Below are 23,640 nucleotides of genomic sequence, written 5' to 3' on the forward strand. Positions count from 1 at the left end.
AGGTACTCCTGCAATTTTCTTCTGACTTTACGCTGATTACCAAACCCAACTCAGTCCCATGTTTTGAAACTTGAGCTGGATGTCTTTACAGAGAAGAAGTGGGTGCAATAATTTCAGTTTGTTCTTTTCTGTTTTCTTAACTGTTTGTCTCCATATTTTGTCAGTGTTGTTTCTTTTTTCTTTTCCCCGGAACAACGTTTGTTTAAATTTTTATTTTGCATTTGTACAAATTCACAGCCCTGCTTTCCCCCACATCACAGCCATTTATTTTACCTGTATAGGGTATCTACTGGACTTCTCATTCATTTATGTGATTGCCACTCTCCTCCCTCACCCCACACTTTTAGACAAACAGATGCCTTCCAATAGAGTGCAACTCTAGCTGAGGATATATTTATTTAACCTGAACCCAGCCTTGTATTGAACAAGACACTTTGGTAGCCATAGGAAAGCAGGAGTCCATGCAAGCAAGTGAACAGGCTGGCAGAAGAGGAACAGATGTGTCCATTCAGGGCTGCTGTCAAGGGTAGGCTTAGATGAGCACCTGCAGAGGACCCACACCCCAGCAGGGCCCACTGACAAGAGCGCCCTGGACTTGCTGCTCCTCTTCACTGTTGCAAGATGCTTGTTCACCAGCCTCTTGTTCTGGCCCAGACAACAGTGGTGGTGAGAGGAAGTAGTAGTAGATGCTACTGCCTAGTTGCTGACTGGCTCTGTCAATGACAATGAGACTCGGCTGAGGGAGGGAGCCCATTGAGGGTGTTTTGCCCAAGGGCCCTCCGAAACCTGGAACCTGCATTGTCTCAATTCCTGCTCAGCAAGTGTGCTTGGTTTCCATGCTGGCCACAGAGGAAGGGGAGTCCCTTCCTACATGGTCAGCATGGAAATGCAGAGGGCTGGCAGAAGAGAGATAGAGTGATTTGTGTAGGAGAGATGAATCCCTCACTCCTTTCTCCAGCAGCATGCTTGGTTTCATGCTACCCATGAAGGAAGCAAAGCCTCTTCCTCCATGGCAAGCATGGAAACGCTTTGGGCTAGAGGAGGGGGAACGGAGTGATCTATCCCTCCTCCTCTAGCCTGTTCACTCACCTGCATGGAATTCCTGCTACCATAGTGGCTACCATAGCTTGGCCATGTATCATCTTTTACAGAGGGCTGGTCCTCTATTTTGAAGCCATCTTCTATTTGAAGGCCTGCCCAGTCGAAGAACCATCCAAAGGAAGAGCAGCGCCTTGAAGCTGCCAACAGATTTATTTATTTATTTATTGCATTTCTATATTGCCCAATAGCCGAAGTTCTCTGGGCGGTTCACAAAAATTAAAACCATTCAAAGTATAAAACAACAGTATAAAAACATGATATAAAATACAATATAAAAGCACAACCAGGATAAAATCAGTAGGACCTGGGCAGCAGACTGAGCAAGGCCCACAACTCACCTGGTAACAGTCTCCCAGACTATGATGAGATGTACTATATTTCTATTTAAATAATAATAATAATAATAATAATAATAATAATAATAATAATAATAGTCTTTTTTGTTGATACATGACTTTTTTAGTGATTCACAAGCAGCTACACTACTAAGGTGACTTGTCCATAGACAACTTGGAAAGGAAAGGAACCTCTCGTGCAAGCACTGAAACATTACTGACTCTTGGAGGGAGGGCAGCTTTCGCTGACGTTTTCTTGGCAGGACTTATAGCGGGGTGGTTTGCTGTTGCCTTCCCTGGCCGTTATTACCTTTCCCCCAGCTAACTGGGTACTCATTTTACTTCCTCTGGGATCGAACTCAGGCCGCGGGGAGAGTTTCAGCTGCAGAAACTGCTGCTTTACTGCTCTGAGCCACATGAGGCTCAGACAACTTGGAAGAAGTCCATTTATCTTAGTAGCCTGTGTTTCTGTGCTGGCTATGGAGGAGGGAGTGCAGGCTAGTGAAAACATTTGCAAACTAGTAACTTTTGGAGGTTTGTTTATTACTGTATTTCTTCGATTCTAAGACGCACTTTTCCCCCCAAATAAACATCTCTAAAAATGGGGTGTGTCTTAGAATCGAAGAAATACGGTATTTACAAGGCTAACCTATCTCATAATGTAAAAAATTGTCGTTGCCCCCATCAATATTCTTTCCTTCGCCTCAATATGCTGCTGGCATCCTGATACCTTACTCAGGAGAATTGCTATTAGTGAACTCTGATATATTATGCTAACATTTGGGGCAGCCAAGTATATAGCAATGTAAAAAGACCCAACAATTGAATAGTGTTTCTCCATTAGATCACTGCATATTGATCACGAATCATTTTGTGACTTGTATCAAGTACTAGTGCTGATCCAGTTTTATTCATCCCTTTCCTCCCACACTCTTCACACCAAGAGTTTTGGCCCTTGTGAAAACCTAAACTGATGGGACCTTGATTCTAATCCTGCTGTGGCTGACAGATCACATAATCAAATGCATGTGAATGTGTTAAATCCCGTGGAAAAAATAGGACCATTTGAATCCACCCTCGAAGAGACCAAACACTATTGTGAATATTTTATGCAAACTATGGGTAGCTTGTCACCATGCAAGTGCCTTCTTAATTTGATTCTTTTCATTTTGGGGCAGTAATCTGTTCATCTGGTTCCCTTATTATTTTATGACCAAACTCTGTGAGGCAGAGGAAATGAAACTCCTTTCAGACAGAGAACTTTTATTAAAAATAAAACCAGACAAACTTGTGATATGCAACTGTATGGTATACGTGGTGGTGGCTACCACCCTCCTTTACAAAAATAAAATCTCGACTGATACGAAAAGCTAATTACATTTAGCCTGAGCAGAGCTTGTCTCAGGATCTGAAATTTTCGATAACTATGCCATCGTGCAGATGGTCTTTATTAAAGTCAGGGCAGATTAAATTTCAGGCCGTGTCACGATGGCTCTTCTATACAGGTACATGTGCGAGAAACTAATTATCTGTCTTAAACATGAGCTGATAGGTGGATTCGGTTTGCATTCACGGCAAAAACAATTAAAAGTTCCACACTCCTGTTTGTTGGGTTTTTATTTAAAAAAATACAAATGGGCTGGTTTTTAAAGGATAATTTAATGTGCCTCGATGTTTATCGTAGCCTAAAGTGTGCCTTGTTGTGCTGCTTGCTTTTACTAATATAATTTAACTGCCTCACTAATGTAATTTCTTTCAATCACCTCCTTTCCTATCCCTGGGCTGTTTATGTTGGAAAACAAAGTAGATTTTTTTCTCTTCGGTTATAGAGGGACAAGGACAAAATTGTTTTTGCAATTGGTGCTTTTCACATTGGTAGAGAGATGCCACAGAGTTTTCGTAATAGAAAGTATGCCTTACTTCATATTTTCAGCTGGGGTTAATGCTGAAGTAGCACAAAGTGTTCTCCGTTGCACACATAGTCCTCCAGTGTGATCTGTGATCTCTGTGGAAGTGGAGGCTCTGTGATTCTCCCCCTCTTTTTTGAACTAGGTCTTGGTATGGTCTGTCCCAGCCTTCCCCAACTTGGCACCCTCCATCGTGTTGGACTGCAAATCCCATAATTCCTAGCCAGCATGGCCTCCAACAGGACAAGCATCAAAGGTAGTTATGGTTGGGCACCTGCAGAGGGCTCACATCCTGGCAGGGGCCCACTGACAAGAGTCCCTTGAACCTGCTGCTCCTCTTCACCATTGCAGCCTGCTTGTTCACCTGCCCCTTGCTCTGGTACAGGCAATGGTGGCAGTGAGAAGGAGGAGCAGCAGATGCCCCTACTTCCTTGCTCGCTGTCTCTCTGCCTCTCAAGCAAGCAAGTGGTAGCAGTGATGAGAAACAGGATGAGGAGCAGCAGCAGCTGGTGGTGAGAAGGCAGACCTACTGAGGGAGGAGGTCCATTGAGGGTGCCTTGCCAAAGGGCCCTCCAAAACCTGGAGCTAGCTCTGGCCTCCAGATGTGTTGGAGTTACAGGGCATGTCTACACCAGGCGATATCCCAGGGATCGTCCCTGTGCATCCACATGATGCACAGGAATATCGCCATACCCTTTTTTCTCGTTGTCCCCCCCCCCTCCGCCGGCAGTCTTGGGATTGTCCCGAGACCACGGGAGGTGTGGGCGGTCGTCCTGGTTTCATTTAGGCTCCTCGCGAGTAAATGCAAGGAGCCGGGAATCAGGCGCAGGGCACTGAGTTCTTCAAGTGCTCCGTGCCCATTGGGGGTGGGGTCAGGGCTTTTTTTTAAAAAAACAACAACTTACTTTTGCGCTGGAGCACAGGCACGGTCCAGGTCCTGTCTTCTTTTTTTTTTTAAAGGTGGGCGCAATGTCCTCCTTCCTCCCTGGACGTCGTGCGCCACGTGTGAATGCAGGGGGAATCTGGCGATCAGCATATCTTGAGATCCTCCCCCCACTCTCCCAGATCGCCAGGAGGTGTAGATATGCCCACAGTCTAACACATCTGGAAGGTCCCAGGTTGGGGAAGGCCCTTAGTGGTGTGAGGGGTGCTCATGCCATGCCTCCACCATCCTATATCAAAATTGCCTCCCAGCTGTATGAAAGAACCAGGGCTAAATGTATGGGAGCATGTTGTGAAATGAAGGCATGCAATGGCTTTTAAGTGTGCCTACTTTGGGTAAATCATTTACCGATCTGTTTGGGTGTTTCCATTGTCTTCTCCTGACCAGGCTATCTTATACCATAGGAAAGAGGGTCAGTGCTATGCTAGCAAGATGAATGCATATATTGCCTATGCAAGTGTTATCTTTTAGGATATATCACATTTTAAATTCTAATTTAACATTCAAAGAATCATAATTGTCTTACAAAATTTGCTGCTGGAGGAAGTGATGACAAGGGATTATTCATTCATTCAAAGCATTTCTGTCCCACTCATTAGTCAAAAGACTCCCAGAACGGCTTACAAGAATCAATAATTGGACGGTCCCTGCTCTCAGGCTTACAGTCTAAAAACACACAAGACACAAAGGAAGGGATTGGGAGGGGAAGAGGATAGAAAAAACAGGATAGCGAGACTTGATTCAGTTGCCCAGATGGGGGCTGTCCTCTTCTTTGCTGTCCTGTGGCTGATCTTTCTTCTCTTCTGCTGTTTCTCTGATCCTTTTGAGTTCAAACTTAATCTGCTGCTTCTCCCATTCCTTCAGGGCAAAGGATTTCCTCTGAACCCTTTTGGTGGCTGGAAAGCCTGTAGCTGAGAAGCAGACAATGGTATATGGCTGCTTGCCTCACACTTTGCTTGTGGGTTTCTGAGAAACTTCTGGCTGGCCAATGGTACTGGACGTAGATGGCCTGATCCCGCCGCAGAGCTTGCCTGTGAGTGTGCTTAAGATTTGCTCTGCCTATCTGTAATGGTCTCAGCCAAAATGATGTGAAATACAACTCCATGGTGCTTGGGCTTTATTGCATCAAAGGACTGACATCACAATGGACACTGTGAAGTTGGCCTGGGGTTACTGAGGATCTGGTGGATTGTAGATTTCATTGTCCATTGCTCCCTGCTCTATGGAGGAAAAGTAGTAGGCTATGGGACCTTGAAGGAAAGACCTTTGGAACATAGAGTTGGGGTGGCCAGGTGTCCTACGTTGCAGAGGACAGTCCTCTGTTTTGGAGAGCTGGCAGAGGACATTCCTCTCTGAAGAGGTGTCCAGTCCAAATCTGGTTTAAGGATAAAGAACCATAAGGAGACAGAATGAGCAGGTGCCTTGAAGTTGCCCATCTGCAGTGAACAACTGGACAGCAATCTGAGCAGGCACACAGGTCACCTGGGCACAGTCTTCTCCACTATGCTGAGAGGTGTTGTATTTCTATCTAAATTATAGTAATTACTTCAAAATTTGCATTTATACATAAACATTGACATATGCAAATATTACACAAATTGGTATCCTTCTTTGTTCTATTTGTTGGTGACGTATAAGTGGCCATCCTAAAGGTAGACAATTTCCAGTTATAACACAGGTTTCTAGAACCCCGAGGTCAGTTTGTGGCTGTGATACACTTGGCTGACCTCTTGAATGAGAACTTCATCAGTGCAATGCAGAATTACATGGGCTCATTGTATGGTCATATACAGTGGTGGTGATCCAATTCCCTTTCTGCCACAGAGTCATGGCTTATTCTAGTACTAGTGATAGCTTACAGAAGTGGAGTTCAAAAAGTGTGGGAGGTTCTTCAACATTTTCTTTCTTTCTTATTACATTTATATCCTGCCTTTTTTCTTTTTACAAGGTAGCTTACATGAACTTCCTCCTCCATTTTATCCTCACAACAACCCTGTCAGGCGGGTTAGGCTGAGAGTCAGTGAATGACCCAAAGTCATCCAGTGAGCTTCATGGCTAAGTGGGGACTAGAACCCAGATCTCCTGGGTCCCAGTCCAACCCTCTAGCCACTACACCACCCTGGCTCTCGCCTTGCAGTTAATGTGGAAGTCAAAGCTTGGCTGTAACCTTCTTTTCTACTGTTGTGGTGATAGATTGCTAATGTGTCAGCAGCAGGGGAAATCCCACATTGCTCCCCTGGGTGAATAACTTCATTTCTGGAAGCATCTGTTTGTAAACTTTGCTCTTCTACCAGCTTGCAAAGGATTTGTTTATAACTGTGACAGATGGATTGTAATATGCTGTGCTAAATATTGTTCTGCGTGTCAAACTTGTTCCATTATTAGTGGGTACCTTTTGGACTAACTTGAAGCATTTTAGTTGCATTTAAAGCAAACCTGCTGTCACGTAGGTCATCCTTACCCAACCTGCTGCCCTGATTGTGATGTCAGAATAACTCTAGGTGCTTCCATCAGCTTTCATCAGAGGGGACAGGAAGGCAGGGCCAGAAGTTATTTGTATGTGTGCTTATTTTGTTCATCCTTGGATAAGCCTACGGAGAGCAAGCTTTGTACTTTCTGCGGCTTCTTGCCCTGGCTTTTTACATACTTCTTTGTTTGTTTGTTCTTGTTTTGGATTTTGCAGCCCCCCCTTTTTTTTTTTTAAAAAAAAAAAGGTTGAAATGCATCTCTTAAGGCTTACTTGCTAGCAGTAAGATTTTTGGAAAGTTTGCTCCCCACCAACCCTTCTACGTTTTGTCCCACCACCCATTGAATGCAGCCCCTGAGAACTTCTCCAAAATTCAATCTGGCCCTCGGGTCTGCACCCCTGATTTAATGTAAACATTCTGTGTATAACCTTTATTCCATGCGTTAAGATGTCTTTGTCTTAGGTAAGTAAATGTCTTCCTTAGATGAGAAATTCTGGTTAAGAATTATTCACTAAGGAAGAATGCTTTGAATCTTCTTTTTCTGTTAACCCGAGAAGAGTTCCCATCATGATGCAAAGTATATTCAATTAGTTTCCACCCTACTAAAACCTGTCTTTACTAATATCGAGAATGGTCTGGTTTTTATTCTGTATTCAAATGGCCTGATAACCCAATAAAATGAGCTGATGAGATCCCAAAATATTTCTTTGTAGTTGTGATCGGAAGTGGGTTTTTTTTCCAATTGGCACCTGAAATTATTTCCTCACACTCTCTGCCAGTTTTGGTGAAGGTATGTGTTTGGGTCTCTCTCTTGTCCAGTCCAAGTCCTTCTTCCCGCTGTGATGAAGTTATAATTTGATGGCCTTGAGTAATATGTGGTTGTCAGAGAAACATATTTCACTTGTCAGTCACAGGATTCCATCTGAAATATATTGCTAAAGCTACGTTCCTCAAGTACACATTCAAGGCTGAAAATATAACCATTGACAATGAAACCTGAAATGTTCAGGGCTTCTCTTAACAGTATGCCCATCTTTTTGAAATTTTCCAGTGCAACTAGGTATAATCTTTCCTTTCCTTCCCCCCTCTTTTTGCTGACCCCCTGAAACCAGAGCTCTTTTCTCCACTCTGTGTTGGTTTAAGCCAGCCTTTCTCAACTCCAGATATGTTGGACTACAATTCTCACCAATTGCTATGCTGGCTGGGGATGATGGGAGTTGCAGTGAACACAACTGGAGAGAAGCAGGTTGGGAGAAGCTGTTTTAAAGAATAAAAGGTTGTTCTTGTTTTCCCAAGCCAAAGCACCTCTTTGTTTTAGGACTCTCAATCATAGTCATAGAAGGAACTCCAGGTATACAGGTGCTTGGCTGTTGTGTTAGGAACTTATTGTCCTGGACTGATCATTGAGATGTCAAATTTAGCACGTGACATATACATTTAATTCTCAAAAGTTGTTTTCCAAAATGAGTAAAAATAAATGTAAAGAGTGTAAGAGAGCCGGATACTTTATAAACAAGGCTTAGAAGGCTATTTCCTAGGTAACCGCAACCCACTCATGGATTTATGAAGTCACAAAAGGCCAGTCTATAAAAGTCAGGCTTGGCTGGCTGCAGCCCATACCTGTCAGTCCTGAAGTTGGAAGTTCAAGGAGTGAAAAGCCAGTAATTAGCTTTAAAGTGTGTGTCTCTTTACTATATCTGGCGGTTGAGATGTTCAGTTCAAACTGGTCACTTTTCCAAGGTGTGTGACATTTCAGAATATGAAAATGACAAAGATTCACATGTCTTCTTCTTTTTACCATCCCCTTTAATTCTTTCTTCCTTCTCCTCAAAGAAGAGCAAAAGAAAGAGAGAGCAAAAGACTGTTTCTCTGCTGTTGCTCCTGTTTATCTCTAGTACTTTTGACCTCTTCGGTGCTAGACTTTTACCAACAGCAGCAACAATCCCCAACTGCCTTGTAGGCAACTACACTTCATTATTTTAAGCAACCTCATGGCTGACTGGCCAAGACAGCCAATCTGAAACACACCCACCTCACGTCTCCATTGCCACTTCTATCCATCTTAAGGGGCCAGTGCCTTTTCCTGTAGCCTGGCTTCTTCTAACAGGGGTAGGCAACCTGATGTCCTCCAGATGTTTTGGACTACAGCTCCCATAATTCCTGACAGTCAGTTTGCTCACTGGGACTGCTGGGAGTTGAAGTCCAAAACATCTGGAGGGCATCAGGTTGCCTATTGCCATTCTAGTAACAATAGCCTTCAGTCTTGCCATATTCAGGAGCCACGTTTACTTGTAACATGGGACACACTTATTGTTTGTGTTACCTTTAAACCACCCAATACCCATGTTCTCTGGGTAGTAGCCATTAAGAACATAAAATGCAAACAGTGAAACAATTAATACAAAACAACACATAATAAAACCTACTCTTTCTCTTTCCCCTCTGTTCTTTGTTGTCTCCTTCCATTTTTTCTCCTTATCTTAATCTTAACACACCCACACCCACAAAAGGAAAAAGGGATGCTGGTGCATTGATGCAACCCATTTGAAAACTAGTGACCTAAAGCCTGTGCATTTGTGAACATTGTGAACATCAAACAATCTTGGAGGAGGAGAAGGAGAAGGCTGTCAATGGCTACTAGTTGTGATAGCTAGTGCCACCTCCAGTATCAGAGGCAATGAGCACATATATTCATGAGTTGCTGGGGAACATGGTTGAGAGGGTTCTGTTCCACCATGTCCAGCTTGTGGGTTCCTGGTTGACATCTGGTTGGCCACTGTTGACACTGACTAGCAGGAGTCGTTCCCAGCCCATCTGGAGATGCTCTGGATTGTACCTGGGCCCTTCTGCAGGCAAAGCAAGTGCTCTACCTCTGAGCTCTGACCTGTCCCCCAAATGACCACCCACTGTGGACCATGGAATCATTCTAACCACAACTGACTGCCTCATGTGCCAATTAATAATGCGTTATACTAGCAGTCAGCACAAAAGATTCCAAGCAGCAGCAGCAGCAGTGCTCTTGGCATTAAAAAGTGTTCATGTTGCTGTGACATTAGCGATAGGGTATATGCCTGAGAGAGACGGTTTGGTATAGTGGCCAGCATGTTTGACTCTAAAGTAGGCAGATTCGGGCTCAACTCTCCACTCAGACTAGTGCAAATATGTCGCTGTAGGGACTGGTAGTCTGGGAATGTTTGGATAAAAATAAGTTTTCCCATTTCCCTTGCCACTCGAACAATTTCACACTTTAAAAATAAATGTTCTACAAATAAACCAGCAAAGATGAAAACAAAAAAACATGATGTAAGATTTTTCTTTCTCTTCTGCCTCTGGTGTCTTTTCAGGTTTTTCTCCTCAGCTTCTCTTCCTCCTCTAACTATCACCAACTGACTTGTCTTCAGCGCCTTTCCCAGCATTCTGTGCCTGTCGTTTCATTGGTCCAGCAGGACAAAGCATTATGACATGCACGCACACACACTGTGTCACATGTTACATTACATGCACAGTGTAGGACGTATGCATTAACCTCCCCTTTGCCTCATCCCTCCCCCTTCTCCCTTCCCAAGCTGCCCAAGGCTCAAGCGTTGAACTTTTTTGCCGTTTCAATCTTTTCTGCACTTCTACACTGCTCAAGGTTCAGTTTATAACAAAAATGAGCACAATCAATCTGGTAGATCTCTACTAATAAGCCTTACACAACCGTATTCAGTATTCATAGATAAGATAACCTTGGATCAGTTGCCTATTGCACAGGACTGTCATGAGGACTGAAGTGGGAGGGGGAACAGTCTGAATATAACTCCACTCAAGGAATGCTCCTGCCAGCAGAAAAAAAGTTGGACTCAACTCATTGGATTTAGTTTCAACACCATCTCAGCAGTTAGCTGTTGTGGTTGTTGACTTCTGGCCACGAGTGTCACCTGCTGAAGCAATTATGAGAAGAACATGACATGCCACATGGATAGAACTCTGTACAAATTGGATTTTTGTCATCCTGTTCTTTTCCTAACAACAAAACATGAGACAGTGACCTTGATCCTGCTCCGGCAAAAGTGGCTGTGTGTGTGTTTCTGTTTAGAGAGGAAGGGGCTATGAGGTGAGTGTTTACACCAAGATCTAGGTATGCATGGAGGCTTGGAGGAGATGTTCTGAGAACTTTTTAGTGGACAATAGGAGCTTAAAGGAACTTCTTAATGGAAATAGATGGCAGTGAAAGTGGCAAGGGTCAAAATGAGATGGGGGAATTGCATTCAGGAGTGGTAGAGTTGCTGATGTGGGTTAACCTTATCTTGAAACTTGCGTCACCTGGCAGTACTTTATCATGCACACTTGTGTCATTAGTAGCCCTGTTCAGAAGACACCTTAAACCACAGATTTAACCATGGTGAATAAAGCAAAAAGTCTTATTCACCGTGGTTAAAGCCATGGTTTAAGGAGTTTTCTGAACAGGGCCAGTGTCTGATGCGTCAAAAACACAGAAGAAGTCAAAGGCTGCATTAAAATGCCCAGTTGTAGCACATGGTTAAGATGATCTGAAAGATCAAACATCAAGGTAATGGGCAGTGGAGCAATTCCTACTTTCCATAACCACACAATAAGTCAGATTCTCCACTAGTAAAAGAAGTTTAAAAACCTGTTAATTAAAAAAGTTAACTGTTTAATAAGTAAGGGAAACATGGAACTATAAACATGAAATATATTTATTTTATAAGCCATTCAGTATTTTGCTCAAGTAAAATGTAAGAGTCTACCTTTTAAACCATGATGTTGTTTAATCATTTCTGAGGATGAAATATGGTGTCCAGTTAATTTATGGAGCAAGCTATAAAAACCTTGTGATTTATTCACTTTTTATTACTTCGCATGTCAGGGCAAAGTTATAACTAGGTTACTGAGACCAGAAGAGGGTCTGTTTTGCCTCCCCCTTCTTTTTGGTCTTCATATAGTTACAGTGTGGTGCTTCACTCTGAACTTTACAGGGTCTCTCTCTCTCTCTCTGGCCTCATCTACACCAAGCAGGATATTGGACTATGAAAGCAGTATTTGGTATGTGTCAATGAGGCCCAACAGTTGTCAGTGCACTTTAATACTGCTATAACACAGTAGTGTGGCTTTTGCCTTTTATATACCACGTTCATATCACTTTCATAGTGCAATATCCTGCTTGGTGTAGATGAGGCTTTTCTCTCTCTCTCTCTCTCTCTCTCTCTCTCTCTCTCTCTTTCTCACACACACACACACAGAGTGAATCAATTTTATTTTGGTTCTGTATTGTTAAAAGGTGGCTGTCCCTTTTGTGCCGCTATAATATAGAGAATATAAATGCCATCTGGTAGGTCAGGGAAATATGTGTCCGGTCCCAATTGCCAGTGAAGTGAACATGTACGAGAAGATGAAAGCTGGAAAATAAAAGGAGAAAGTTCCCAGGAAGAGCAGACCCAATTACAAGGGGAATAGCCACATAATAAATTGAATTAGCCCCCAGTTTCTTTGTATTAAATAGCCTTGTGTAGGCAGCATTCCTCCCTTTGAACAGGATTTCATATTTATATGAAATGCTGCTCCACTCTTCATGTTCTAATGAATTATAGAAGACTTGGCTTTAAAACACACTTACACAAAAGGCTTATATAATAGACAGCCACAAATCTCACAAGCTCCTGGAAAAGTGAAAAAGACAAGAAGCCATAAACAGCTGCCCCTTCTGAAGCCACAAGAATCATTTATATTAGTAAAAACAAGAATGAGTTGTCACACTTTAAAATTAGCAGATTGTATTGTAGTTTAAGCTTTTACAATGAAGTGGGCTGTAGTCCATGGAAGCTGATGCCATACTAAATTAGTTACTCTATATTATAGACTCTGTAAGTTGTCACAAAACTCGTTTTTGCTGCAACAGAGTAATAGGATTATTTTTACTAAATTATATCAGTGAAGTGGACAACTAGCACGTGGACATGGTAAACACAAAAACTGGTGGAAAGAGAGGGCAGGAGAACATCTCTACAGACAGCCCAGTCCCAAATATATGTAGGAAAATACTGTTGTTTTTAAAAAGTGTCCCAATGCTGCCTCTCCCCAGTCCTCTCTTGCCCCGCAAATGATGGAGCACCACACACTCGCTGCCGTTGTGCTCTCTCCAAACCTTGGCAGCAGAAAGCAGCATGCAGGCGTGAGGTCTTAGCAGGCTGGAGTAAGGGAAAACAGGAGCCTGCTTTTTTGCTTTCCTTTAGCCGAGGTGGGAATGGGTGTGAGATGCTTGTGAGGTGGAACTGGGTTTAGAAGGCATGCCTCACAAGCCTAGATTGCATCCTGCAAGGCCATGCCCCCCCCCCCATTTTTAAAATCTAAGAATGCCCCCCTTCAGTTTTAAAGAATCAGGGGAGGGGGGAAATCACCTCAGAGGGCATTTTCTCAAAAGCCAGCTCTCTACCCTTTCCATTTGGGATGTTTTTTCATGGTCCCACTTGGAATGATTCAGTAATAATCCTGAGGGACAGAGCCGACCAACGAGATCGTTGTTAGGAGTATCCATTGAGATTGGGGAAGGCAACCTGGTGTTCCCCATTCATTTTGGGCTACAGCTCCCATCATCTCTTATGATTAGCCATGCTGTCTTGGGAGCAGTAGTCCAAAACATCTGGAGGGCACCAGGTTGCCTACTCATATCTTACAAGGGAAACCCATCACGCTAGCTTTAGCTTTAAGGTTAAATCTTTGTGATATATTGCCCGATACCAATTTCATCATTGGCTTGTTGGATTTTCCCAGTTCTCATAGTACTAAGAAGGGTCCCTGGTTCTCACTAATATGCATGGACTAGGAAAAAATAGTTACTCAGTCTTGATATCCAAGCTCCCCTCTTTATGACCAGCCTGCTCTTCTGGCTGAGGAAAAGCAGAACTTCCAAAGATCAGTGAGCCTACATTTCCTGTGCTCCAGAAATGCTACAAAGGGCAGCTTAAAAGAACCCCTTTCTATCTTCCTCAGGTTGTTGGGTAGAGCTCTGTTCACTAAGGTATAGTTTTTGGTATTCAGAGGTGTAGCAGAAAACAAAGAGAAAAATAAATCCTTTCTGTTGTTAAACAGATGGGAGTCAGAAATCATTTCTGTTCTACTGCAGATTGGCCAGAGTTCTTCCAGTAGATCCAAATCTAACTTCTGTCCACCTTTGTGTTAAACGCCAAACTAGATGTTCTTTTAATTGGGTTGTATCCAATGTTAGTCTAACTTAAATCCCATTTATTTCAGTGGGTCTGCTCTAATTAGGGCTAACATTTGATATGACTCAGTGGGTAGGGTGACCATATGAAAAGGAGGACAGGGCTCCTGTATCTTTAACTGTTGTATTGAAAAGGGAATTTCAGCAGGTGTCATTTGTATATAGAGAGAACCTGGTGAAACTTCCTTTTCATCACAACAGTTAAAGCTGCAGCAGCTATACTAGAGTGACCAGATTTAAAAGAGGGCAAGGCACCTGAAGCTTTAACTGTTGTGATGAAGAGGAAATTTCACCAGTTTCTCCATATATACAAATGACACCTGCTGAAATTCCCTTTTCAATACAACTGTTAAAGATACAGGAGCCCTGTCCTCCTTTTCATATGGTCACCCTATCAGTGGGCCTGTTCAGACAATATGCTAAGCCATGGTTAGGCCGCTAACCTTTTTGCAGCAAATTGTTAATGAGCGTGTTTAAACCATGGTTATGTAGCACCATGGTTAGGAATGGTTCACACGGCATGCTAACTCATGATTCACATGACACGCTAAGCCATAATGTTTAGCTCAAAATGCTTAACCTCTGCTGCTAAGCGTGTCATCTGAACAGGGTCAGTGTGTCATTAGGAACAATGTCAGGGTTTAAAAATTTAGTACTAGGCCCATGTATATGTGTGTGTGATAGGGGAAGATTCATCAGGATCACAGTGTATGGGGTGCAGAAGCTTAACTTTTCCCTCACCAGCTGCAATCCTGACAAAAAGCATTTGATGCGTTACTCGTGGAAAGAGGATGACAGTTTAGATGGACATTCTCTTGCTCTGATCCACAAGGGCTCTTCTTACAATTCTTATGAGGCTTCCAAGGAAAATCCCTCCCTACCCTAAATCAGGAATTATTTTCTTGTCCCAATTATTTTTTAAAAAGGCATCCTCAGCTTAAGGGAACGGCTCAGTGGCTTCTTCTGTGCTGTTCTTCCACTTCTCTTGTCTGCACCCTTCTTGAAGTGTGGTGCCCAGAAGAGTATTGTGTCCAGTTCTGGGCACCACACTTCAAGAAGGATACAGACAAGCTGGAGGGGGTTCAGAGGAAGGCAACGAGAATGATCAGGGGTCTGGAAGTAAAGCCCTGTGAGGAGAGACTGAAAGAACTGGGCATGTTTAGCCTTGAGAAGAGAAGACTGAGGGGAAATGTGATAGCACTCTTCAAATACTTGAAAGGTTGTCACACAGAGGACCACCAGGATCTCTTCTCGATCATCCCAGAGTGCAGGACACGGAATAACAGGCTCAAGTTACGGGAAGCCAGATTCCGTCTGGACATCAGGAAAAACTTCCTGTTAGAGCAGTATGACAATGGAATCAATTACCTAGGGAGGTTGTGGGCTGGCCCACACTAAAGGCATTCAAGAGGCCTTTAGTGTGGGATAGCCATCTGTCAGGTATGCTTTAAGGTGGATTCTTGCATTGAGCAGGGGGTTGGACTCGATGGCCTTATAGGCCCTTTCTAACTCAGCTATTCTATGATACAATTCTATGATATGATCCTCAGTATTGTGCCTTGGAAGATCCAGTTACCCTAGTACTACCTCTCACAATCCTCCAGGCCCAATCAACACAGACCTATTGGAAGAATCTGGAACCAGGTTTCCTTAATATAGCAGAAAAGAAGGCTTCTAAAGAGCAGATAAAAGCTTAGCGATGGCTGTTACCTGCTGCCTCCTTATTGGAGCTGTGAGCTGCATTGTAAACTGTCAAAGAGCTCTCTGTAAGTAAACCAAAGTGTCATATCTCGCTGACAATATAAAAATAATAAATTCTTATTTCTCTCCTTATTGCTCCCCTTGGATCACTCCCACAGGAGTTGGTTACTGGTTCCCAGTTCCTTATTTGGCACAGAGCTACATGAGCAGCCTGACTAAGAGGTTGATCTTATCCATCTGCACAGTAACAGAGAATTGCAGATTGCTTTTTTATGCTGCTAAGAGGAATGAATTACAGGGCAGGCCATGTGGCCAGGCCATAGCGGAACTCAGGCTCAAACTACTCATGACAACTTTAAAAACAAACAAATAAAAAACTGAAAAGCATTTGGGAGTGAAAGATGGGGAGGTGTTTAACCCCTTTCATGCCTGCCATTTCCCCCCACATGGAGAATATGTATATAGGGGCTGTAGCTGAGTGGTAGAGCACCTGCTTTGCATGCAGAAGGTCTTGAGTTCAGTCCTCAGCCTCTCCAGGTAGGACAGGAAAAATCCCCTACCTGAAACCCTAGAGAGCCATTGCTGCCAGTCAGTGTGGACAGTACTGGGTTTAGATGGACCATTGGTCTGACTCATTGTAAGGAAGCTTCCTGTGTACATATATGTTAACGTAAACATAATGAGTTTATATACATGCTTGCAAACTAAGCAGTCAGCCTGGATAGATCATTAATCAGGTAACTCACTAATCGTTGTGCTCCTTTGCAGCATGTACATTTTTAAAGAAAACTACAAGGCCTAACTGCTGCCCCTGTTCCCATCCTACATTGTTTTGGAGCTTTATTAAGCTACCTGTCTGATTATTCAGAGATAATTACAAACTCTTCTAAGCCTCTTATTTCCCCAGGGAAGTTTACATATTTTCAGCCACAGCATTTAAGTGATACAAAGCCTCCTTGTGGATCCACACCAGATACTCATTTTCTGGTGGTGATTGTTCTGGTAATGCTATGGGATTTAGAGTCACTGATTGTAGACCATTACAGGGAGGGAGAGAGCATCTGTATTGATCCCTAGTACCACAAAATCATTGGTTGTTGCCCTGGAATCTCATATGAAGCTGCCTCGTATTGATTCAGACCACTGGTCCATTTTGCTGCCTACAACTGGCACCGATTTCCCAGCATCTCAGACACTGAGATCCTTTATTTTTGGACTGCAAGCAAGGATTGAACCAGGGATGTTCTGCCTGTAAAGCATATGCTCCACCTACCACTTAGCTATGCCCATTCCCCAAAGGTGAACTTTGCCTTGGGAAGGTCACTTCAGCATCTAACTGGGACAGGACTCAAAGCCCCATCTCCCCTTCTCCATTCAGGGCTGGGCCCCTAACATTAGGAACGCCTCCTCCCATATGTACCTGCCCGGACCCTAAGGTCATCCTCAGGGGTCCTTCTCCGCGAGCCCCAGCCAAAGGAAGTGAGGCAGGTGGCTACCAGGAGGAGGGCCTTCTCTGCTGTGGCACCCTGGCTGTGGAATGAGCTCCCTAAGGAGGTTCGCCTGGCACCTACATTATATGCTTTTAGACGCCAGGTGAAGACCTTTTTATTCTCCCAGCATTTTAACAGTCTATAAATAAATTTTAACGGTGTTTTAAATTTGTAATTTTGCATTGCTGCTGTTTTTATCTGGTTGAGCTTTTATATTGTATTTTATAGTATGGTGTTATACTGTTGTTTTATACTTTGAATGTTTTTAATTTTTGTGAACTGCCCAGAGAGCTCCGGCTATTGGGCGGTATAGAAATGTAATAATAAAATACAGTGAGGCAACCGCCATTCCTCCCCTACCCTTGGTAGCCTCACAGCCATTCCTCCCCCAGCAGTTATTTCCCTCACTTAGAGGACAGCCTTGTGTGTCCTGCACTCCCTAAACTAGCTTGCTTGCCCTCAGGTGTTATGGAGAACATTATACCAGTGCCAGTGTTGAAGTTAGACTCAATTGCCATCCCAGTCGGCTTCTGTAAATAAAATGGAATGGGGCATGTCTGCCATCTTGTCCTTTGCCTCAAGCAGCAAAATGTCTTTGTCCCTGTCTCTGTTGCACTGCTCTTTCTTTATTAGTCTTTGCTCATTTCCCATTTCAATGTACAAAGTGCTTTACAGTTTCATGTATTCCCATAAGCACCTTGGGAGGTGGGTGAGGCTGAGAGAAAATGCCATTTCCAAGGCCACACAATGAGCTTCATGCTCAGGACCATCTAGGCCTAAGGTAGGCAACCTGATGACCCTCCACATGTTTTGGACTGCAACTCCTGTCAGGTCCAGCCAACATGGCCAATAGTAAAGGATTCTGGGAGCTGGGTCCAAAACATCGGGAAGGCACCAGGTTGCCTACCCCTGATTTAGGCCTTAAGGATGAAGCCTGTCACCAGCCAAACCTTTCAGCTGCTGGTTCCCCACTCTGTTTACAAGGGTAAGTTTGGTTGGGAAGGGGTGGACTGGCAGGGAGGACGGGATGGTGGTGAGCCCATGTCAAGTTGGGCTTGAACACCAGAAGGGATTTGGCCTCAGCTCATAGTGGCCTGGCATTTGCAAAGTGAAGGAGTTCATTCTGAACTAAACCCATTTCAAAAGTTGCCATTATTAGGTTGGTCAGAGATTTGAATCTGCATCTCCTATTCATAAACATAACACTCTGGTCAATACACAACATTCATTGACCAGCCATTTGCATTTGCCTTTTTCTGTTTCAGTGCAGATAATGTAGCTTTGCAATTTCTTTCCTGACAGATCCAGATAGCACAGTCTTTACAGGGCACGATGCTGGAGCTGATGTAACTTCATGGCCTAGACTCTGTGGGAGGACGCAGCCAAGCAACTGTGTGAATACTGAACTATTTCCACCTAGTGAACTTCCCTTATCTTGTGTGTCTGAAGAACTCACCATTAGGAAGTCTCTGGATACGTTTTATGGGACTTGCTGCCAGAAGAAGCCATTTGGAGGGAGTCCAGCATACGAAGCAGCTTCACAATGTGTGTGTGCCAAAATCACAGACCTAGCAGACAAAGAAGGAATGGAATATGCTCTGAAGAGTCTCCGGATAGCTCAGATGGTTTTGAACCGAGATGGAAATAAGGTATTTCCGCAACACACCAGCAGCGCCTGCTTTTCCACTCCCACTAATGCGGATGTTAGTTCAGAGGAAAGAAAGCAAATGCCAGGACTCTCAGATGATATCCTTCAGTTTATCTTAAAACAGAATCTAGCAAAGTGATTTTTTTTTGGCATAAAATTATTACATTTCTGAGCACGTTTCCCTGCCCGCCTCTAAGAGATGATAAAATTGGGGTGGGGGGTGGGGGTGGTACAGAATGAATTGTTGCATTGCGTAGACAAAGCCATTAATATAGTCATGAATTAACCAGATTGTATTCTATAGCACAGAATTATTGCTTTTAATCACTAGTGTTCTTTAGCGCACATCCATGATTTTATTTTATTTTATTTTTATTTTACAAAATGCATAAACCGCTCTGTATCTAAAAAGGATTCCCCAGCAGTGAACAGTAAAGAAAAACTATGTAAACTGTGATGACTCCTCCGACTGTGTAAGTGAACATAATGCAGCCGCCTTTACATAGAGGCAGACCATTGGTCCATTCAGCCCAGTATTATCTATTTTGACCGGCAGTCGCTCTCCAAGGATTCAGGCACAGGTCTTGCCCAGCCTTGCTGCTAGAGTTCCTTTTAATCGATTTGAACCTGGGATGATGTACATGCAAAGCTGGGGGCTCTACCACCGAAATGAGGCTCTTCCCAAATAGCACTGCAAGGCTTATAGAAGGGAGATGCCAGCTGTCTGTGCACCACACTTGGGCCACAGTTCATGTACATTTGGAATCCTCTTGCTATGAATCAGTGCTCTACTTCCAGATTATGTGGGATTTACAGCACAACGCTAGGCACCTCTACATTCAATGTGAGTTATTTCCAGGTAGAATTGGAGCCTAGGAGGGAGGATCCTAGTGCCAGCAGGTGGAGACAGTTTGCCCCCTTGATTACAGTGATTTGGGGTGTGTGGGTGTCTCCTGGGGAGGGAGGAAGCTGCAGCCTCCTCTCTCTCCCAGCAACCTCCACGCAACAGTTCAAAGTGCTGGTATTAACATTTAAAGCCCTAAACGGTTTGGGGCCAGGTTATCAGAAGGAACGCCTCCTCTCAAATGTACCCTAAGGTCATCCTCAGGGGTCCTTCTCCGTGAGCCCCTGCCAAAGGAAGTGAGGCAGGTGGCTACCAGGAGGAGGGCCTTCTCTGCTGTGGTACCCCGGCTGTGGAATGAGCTCCCTAAGGAGGTTCACCTGGCACCTACATTATATTCTAACTCCATGTGTATGTGTATGTGAATGAGTGTGCATGAACGACTGTATGTGAATGAGTGTGCATGCACATGTGAAGCCCCCAGCACCCCAACAAGGCACCCAATATGGTGTTGGGGGCTGAAAAGGTGGTGCACCCCTGGATTATATCAACACCAGGGCAGCAAATGCCTTCTTTGTGGTGTGGCGTATGTTCAGAGGCTCTCTCAAGATATGTATGTAGGCAATGCTGGGCTCCCTGATTAACCAGTGTGGTGTAGTGGCTAAGGTGTTGGACTAGGAGTCGGGAAATCCGGGTTCTAGTCCCCACTAGGCCATGGAAACCCACTGGGTGACTTTGGGCCAGTCACAGACTCTCAGCCCAACCTACCTCACAGGGTTGTTGTTGTGAGGATAACATGGAGAAGAGGAGGAGGATTATGTACACCACCTTGGGTTCCTTGGAGGAAAAATGGTGGGATATAAATGTAATAAATAAATAAAATAAATAAACCACATATATAGAAATCCCTCTTAAAACCATATTCCATCTTAGCACAAGCTTAATATTTCACTTTCAATATGGGTGACCCAGATATTTTTGGAAAGCAGTATTGCTACTCTGTATGCATGAAAATTGTTGGACTGCTAATTCATTGTTTTTTAAGCATCTTTTAAAAAGTTGTATGATGTATTAGCTATTGTATTAAAAATTTGTACCACTGTTGTTATAATTTCATTCTTAAAATTTTCCTAATAGCTATTTTGCTTCACTGTTTTGAATGTAGTTAAGGACAGAACCATTACTGGAAACTGTAGTCCTCAATGATAATATCTTCCCAGGTTGATTCTACAGGCAATACCTCGGGAAGCTGATCCCGGAAGATAGCTCCCACTGTTGCATGTTCTGAGTATATGTTCAACTATTTTTAACTATCTATCTATCTATAAAACGCTTAGATATGTTTCTGTAAAGGCTTCAGCTGATACAGGTTGCTAAGCAACACTAACAACATGTAATGTCAGCTGATACAGGTTGCTAAGTCCCACGCCCGACTCCTCCGGGCTTTCCAAGGTAATCCTACCCCTCTTTCTGCCTCTTCGCTCCCCCCCCCCCCCATGAAGGGGGCAGCACCACGGTCTGGAGCATGAGCGAGGCATGGTCGGGGCCCTTGGTGGCCAGGACGGAGGCCGCTCGCCTACTGCGAGCCCAGGCCCCGGCCTAATCTCATGCGAACTGGGCAGGTGGCCCAAGGCTAATATGCTTCAACGGCGTATGTTACGCCGGGTACAGCTAGTTATTTATGTATTTATCTAAGAATTTCAAAAATAGCATTTCTACCTCAAATCTTCATATGTCTAAATAAGAGTATTGAATTATTATTATTTAATTATTTAATTAATTAATATAGCACCAACAATGTATTTGGTGCTGTACAAAATATACAAATAAAACAACGTTTTATGCCTAGAGGCTTACAATCTAAAATCACATTAAAACATATGAAGGGGAGGGAAGGGGTTCACAAAGCAGAAATAAGAGAAAAATCATAGTAATAAGAACAGTAAATCAAGCTAAAATACCAAAAGCTATTGAAAACAAATGAGTTTTCAAACGCGTTTCAAAATCTACAATGGAACTCGTGGTACGTAGTTGCTCTGGAAGAGCCAAGCAAACAGGGCAGCCAGAGAGAATGGGCGAAGCTGGGCAAGAGAGATAGAGTCTTATGCTTCTTATCAAGATTAATGAATGTAACAATATATTTACACAAACATTTTAGCCTTCCTTGACATGTTACAGGTATGTTGGTGACACAAAAATATTTCCTTTGTATCACCCTGTCTTATGAGCTTGTTTTCATATTTCATGTCTGTTGTATTTTCGATCTGAGATAAGCTTTCTGGTTACTCATCTGATGGACCATCTGGCCTCATTCTGTAGCTAATTATTTTATAGTACCCTCCTTAATGATGCTAAACAGAAGACATAACTATATATATTTAACCTCGGCATCTCCTTATCGGCATTCTTTTCTTACCAGTAAAAGATCACCCATGGCCTGGCATTGCAGCTTCTCATCTTGCAAACCTCAGAGATGGGACACCTTTACTACTCACGGCCAGAAGGCCTAACTGTATTGCATTAGCCATTGGAATCTCATTTTTAATTTGATTATAGAATTTCCTAATTGGGCAGTAGGGATAAGATGATCCAAATGTGAAAGATTTGCCTGATCTGCTACAGCAGCAGCACCAATAATTCTCTCCAAAGTGATGTATATGCTACCACTTTGCTGTGGGAGGGGACCCTGTCTAGCTCAGTTTCCTGCAGATTTTTTCAAAAACACCACCACCACCACTTAAATCATGTTTCACATGAGGTGCTAAGCCCTAATGTTTAGCTCAAAGTGCTTAACCACCATGGCTTAGCAAGTCATCTGAACAGGGTCATTATTTCTTGTTCCAGAAGCCCAGAGACTTTTTTTAAAGGAGGTGCCAGAGGGGAAAAGGGAGCCAAAGACTCAGTGGGAAAGATACCAAAGCGTTATGAATCTTCGCGTAATTAATTTTTAAAAAACTGTACCAAGTCTGGTATTCTGCAGAAATAAAAGTTACCCGTGTTTCTTCGATTCTAAGACGCCATCGATTGTAAGACGCACACTAATTTCAGTACCACCAACAGAAAAAAAGCTTTGATTCTAAGAAATAATAGACACACTCACGATTCTAAGACGCACCCCATTTTTAGAGAAGTTTATATGGGGAAAAAAGTGTGTCTTAGAATAGAAGAAATACAGTAAGTTCTTTTTGTATATACAGCAGGTTGTAGTGTACCCCTGAGCTTGAACCAGTATCAGGAAGTAGTGAGTCAGTCACCTGAGAGATTGCTAAGGTAACCTTTTCAGGCCATTACGACATCACCAGCACATCAGTCTGTCTGTTTCTTCCTGACAAGCCTCACTGGCATGCTGACACCACTGGGTGGGAAGATTACATTATGCTAGTTGAATAGTACATCAATATTTCGCAGTGTTGCCGTCTGGAACCTGCTGCTCTTCTGAACAGTGAGTCATAACTGATCTTGAGAGGGAAAGGCTGTAAAAGGGTGAGGTGAAGCATAGGTTGAGTATACCCAGTTTTCCAAGGCAGAACCAGTCTCAGGCACAAAGACTTACATTCCCCTTTGTTGTCCTAAGATCCTAAGAGTAGCATCTTAAATGAGCCAGGGCAAGAGAGAGGATCACTGCCACATGTCAGCTGGGCCTGGTGGTGGTGGGTAGTGGTGACTGTGATAGGGTTGGGGTGGGTGTCCATTAGAACAGAGCAGGAGTGGGCAATTTGCCTCAAGATGCTTTGGCTTACAACTCCATCAGCCTTAGCAAATAATGAGGGGGTGAGGGAAGTTGTCACCCAAAACATCTGGAGGGCCACTCCTGGAATAGGATTTTGAGGAAAACACTGCTGCCAGATAGGGCCAGGATGTTTGGTCAACATCCACTTTTTGCAAAGTTTGGGGAGGAGGAGGAGGAAAGTGCTTTGTTATGCCCAATATTCAGTGGCTTTTCTCCTGTGATCAGAACTGGGCTCAAGCAGGCACTACTTGATT

General features: G+C 43.5%; 1 protein-coding gene across 5 annotated transcripts in view; it reads left to right on the forward strand.

Moving 5' to 3' along the window:
* SHLD1 (shieldin complex subunit 1) overlaps positions 1-20,760 on the forward strand; it is a 76,007-nt gene extending 55,247 nt beyond the window's left edge. For all 5 annotated transcript variants that reach the window (XM_063125301.1, XM_063125302.1, XM_063125304.1 and 2 more), the window contains one exon: positions 18,470-20,760. In XM_063125301.1, coding sequence (XP_062981371.1) covers positions 18,470-18,954 — 485 coding nt within the window. In that variant the 3' untranslated portion in view covers positions 18,955-20,760. The remainder of the gene's footprint in view (positions 1-18,469) is intronic.
* The last annotated feature ends 2,880 nt before the right edge of the window (positions 20,761-23,640 follow it).

Source organism: Elgaria multicarinata, chromosome 4 (genome assembly GCF_023053635.1).
Source record: "Elgaria multicarinata webbii isolate HBS135686 ecotype San Diego chromosome 4, rElgMul1.1.pri, whole genome shotgun sequence".
NCBI lineage: Eukaryota > Metazoa > Chordata > Lepidosauria > Squamata > Anguidae > Elgaria > Elgaria multicarinata.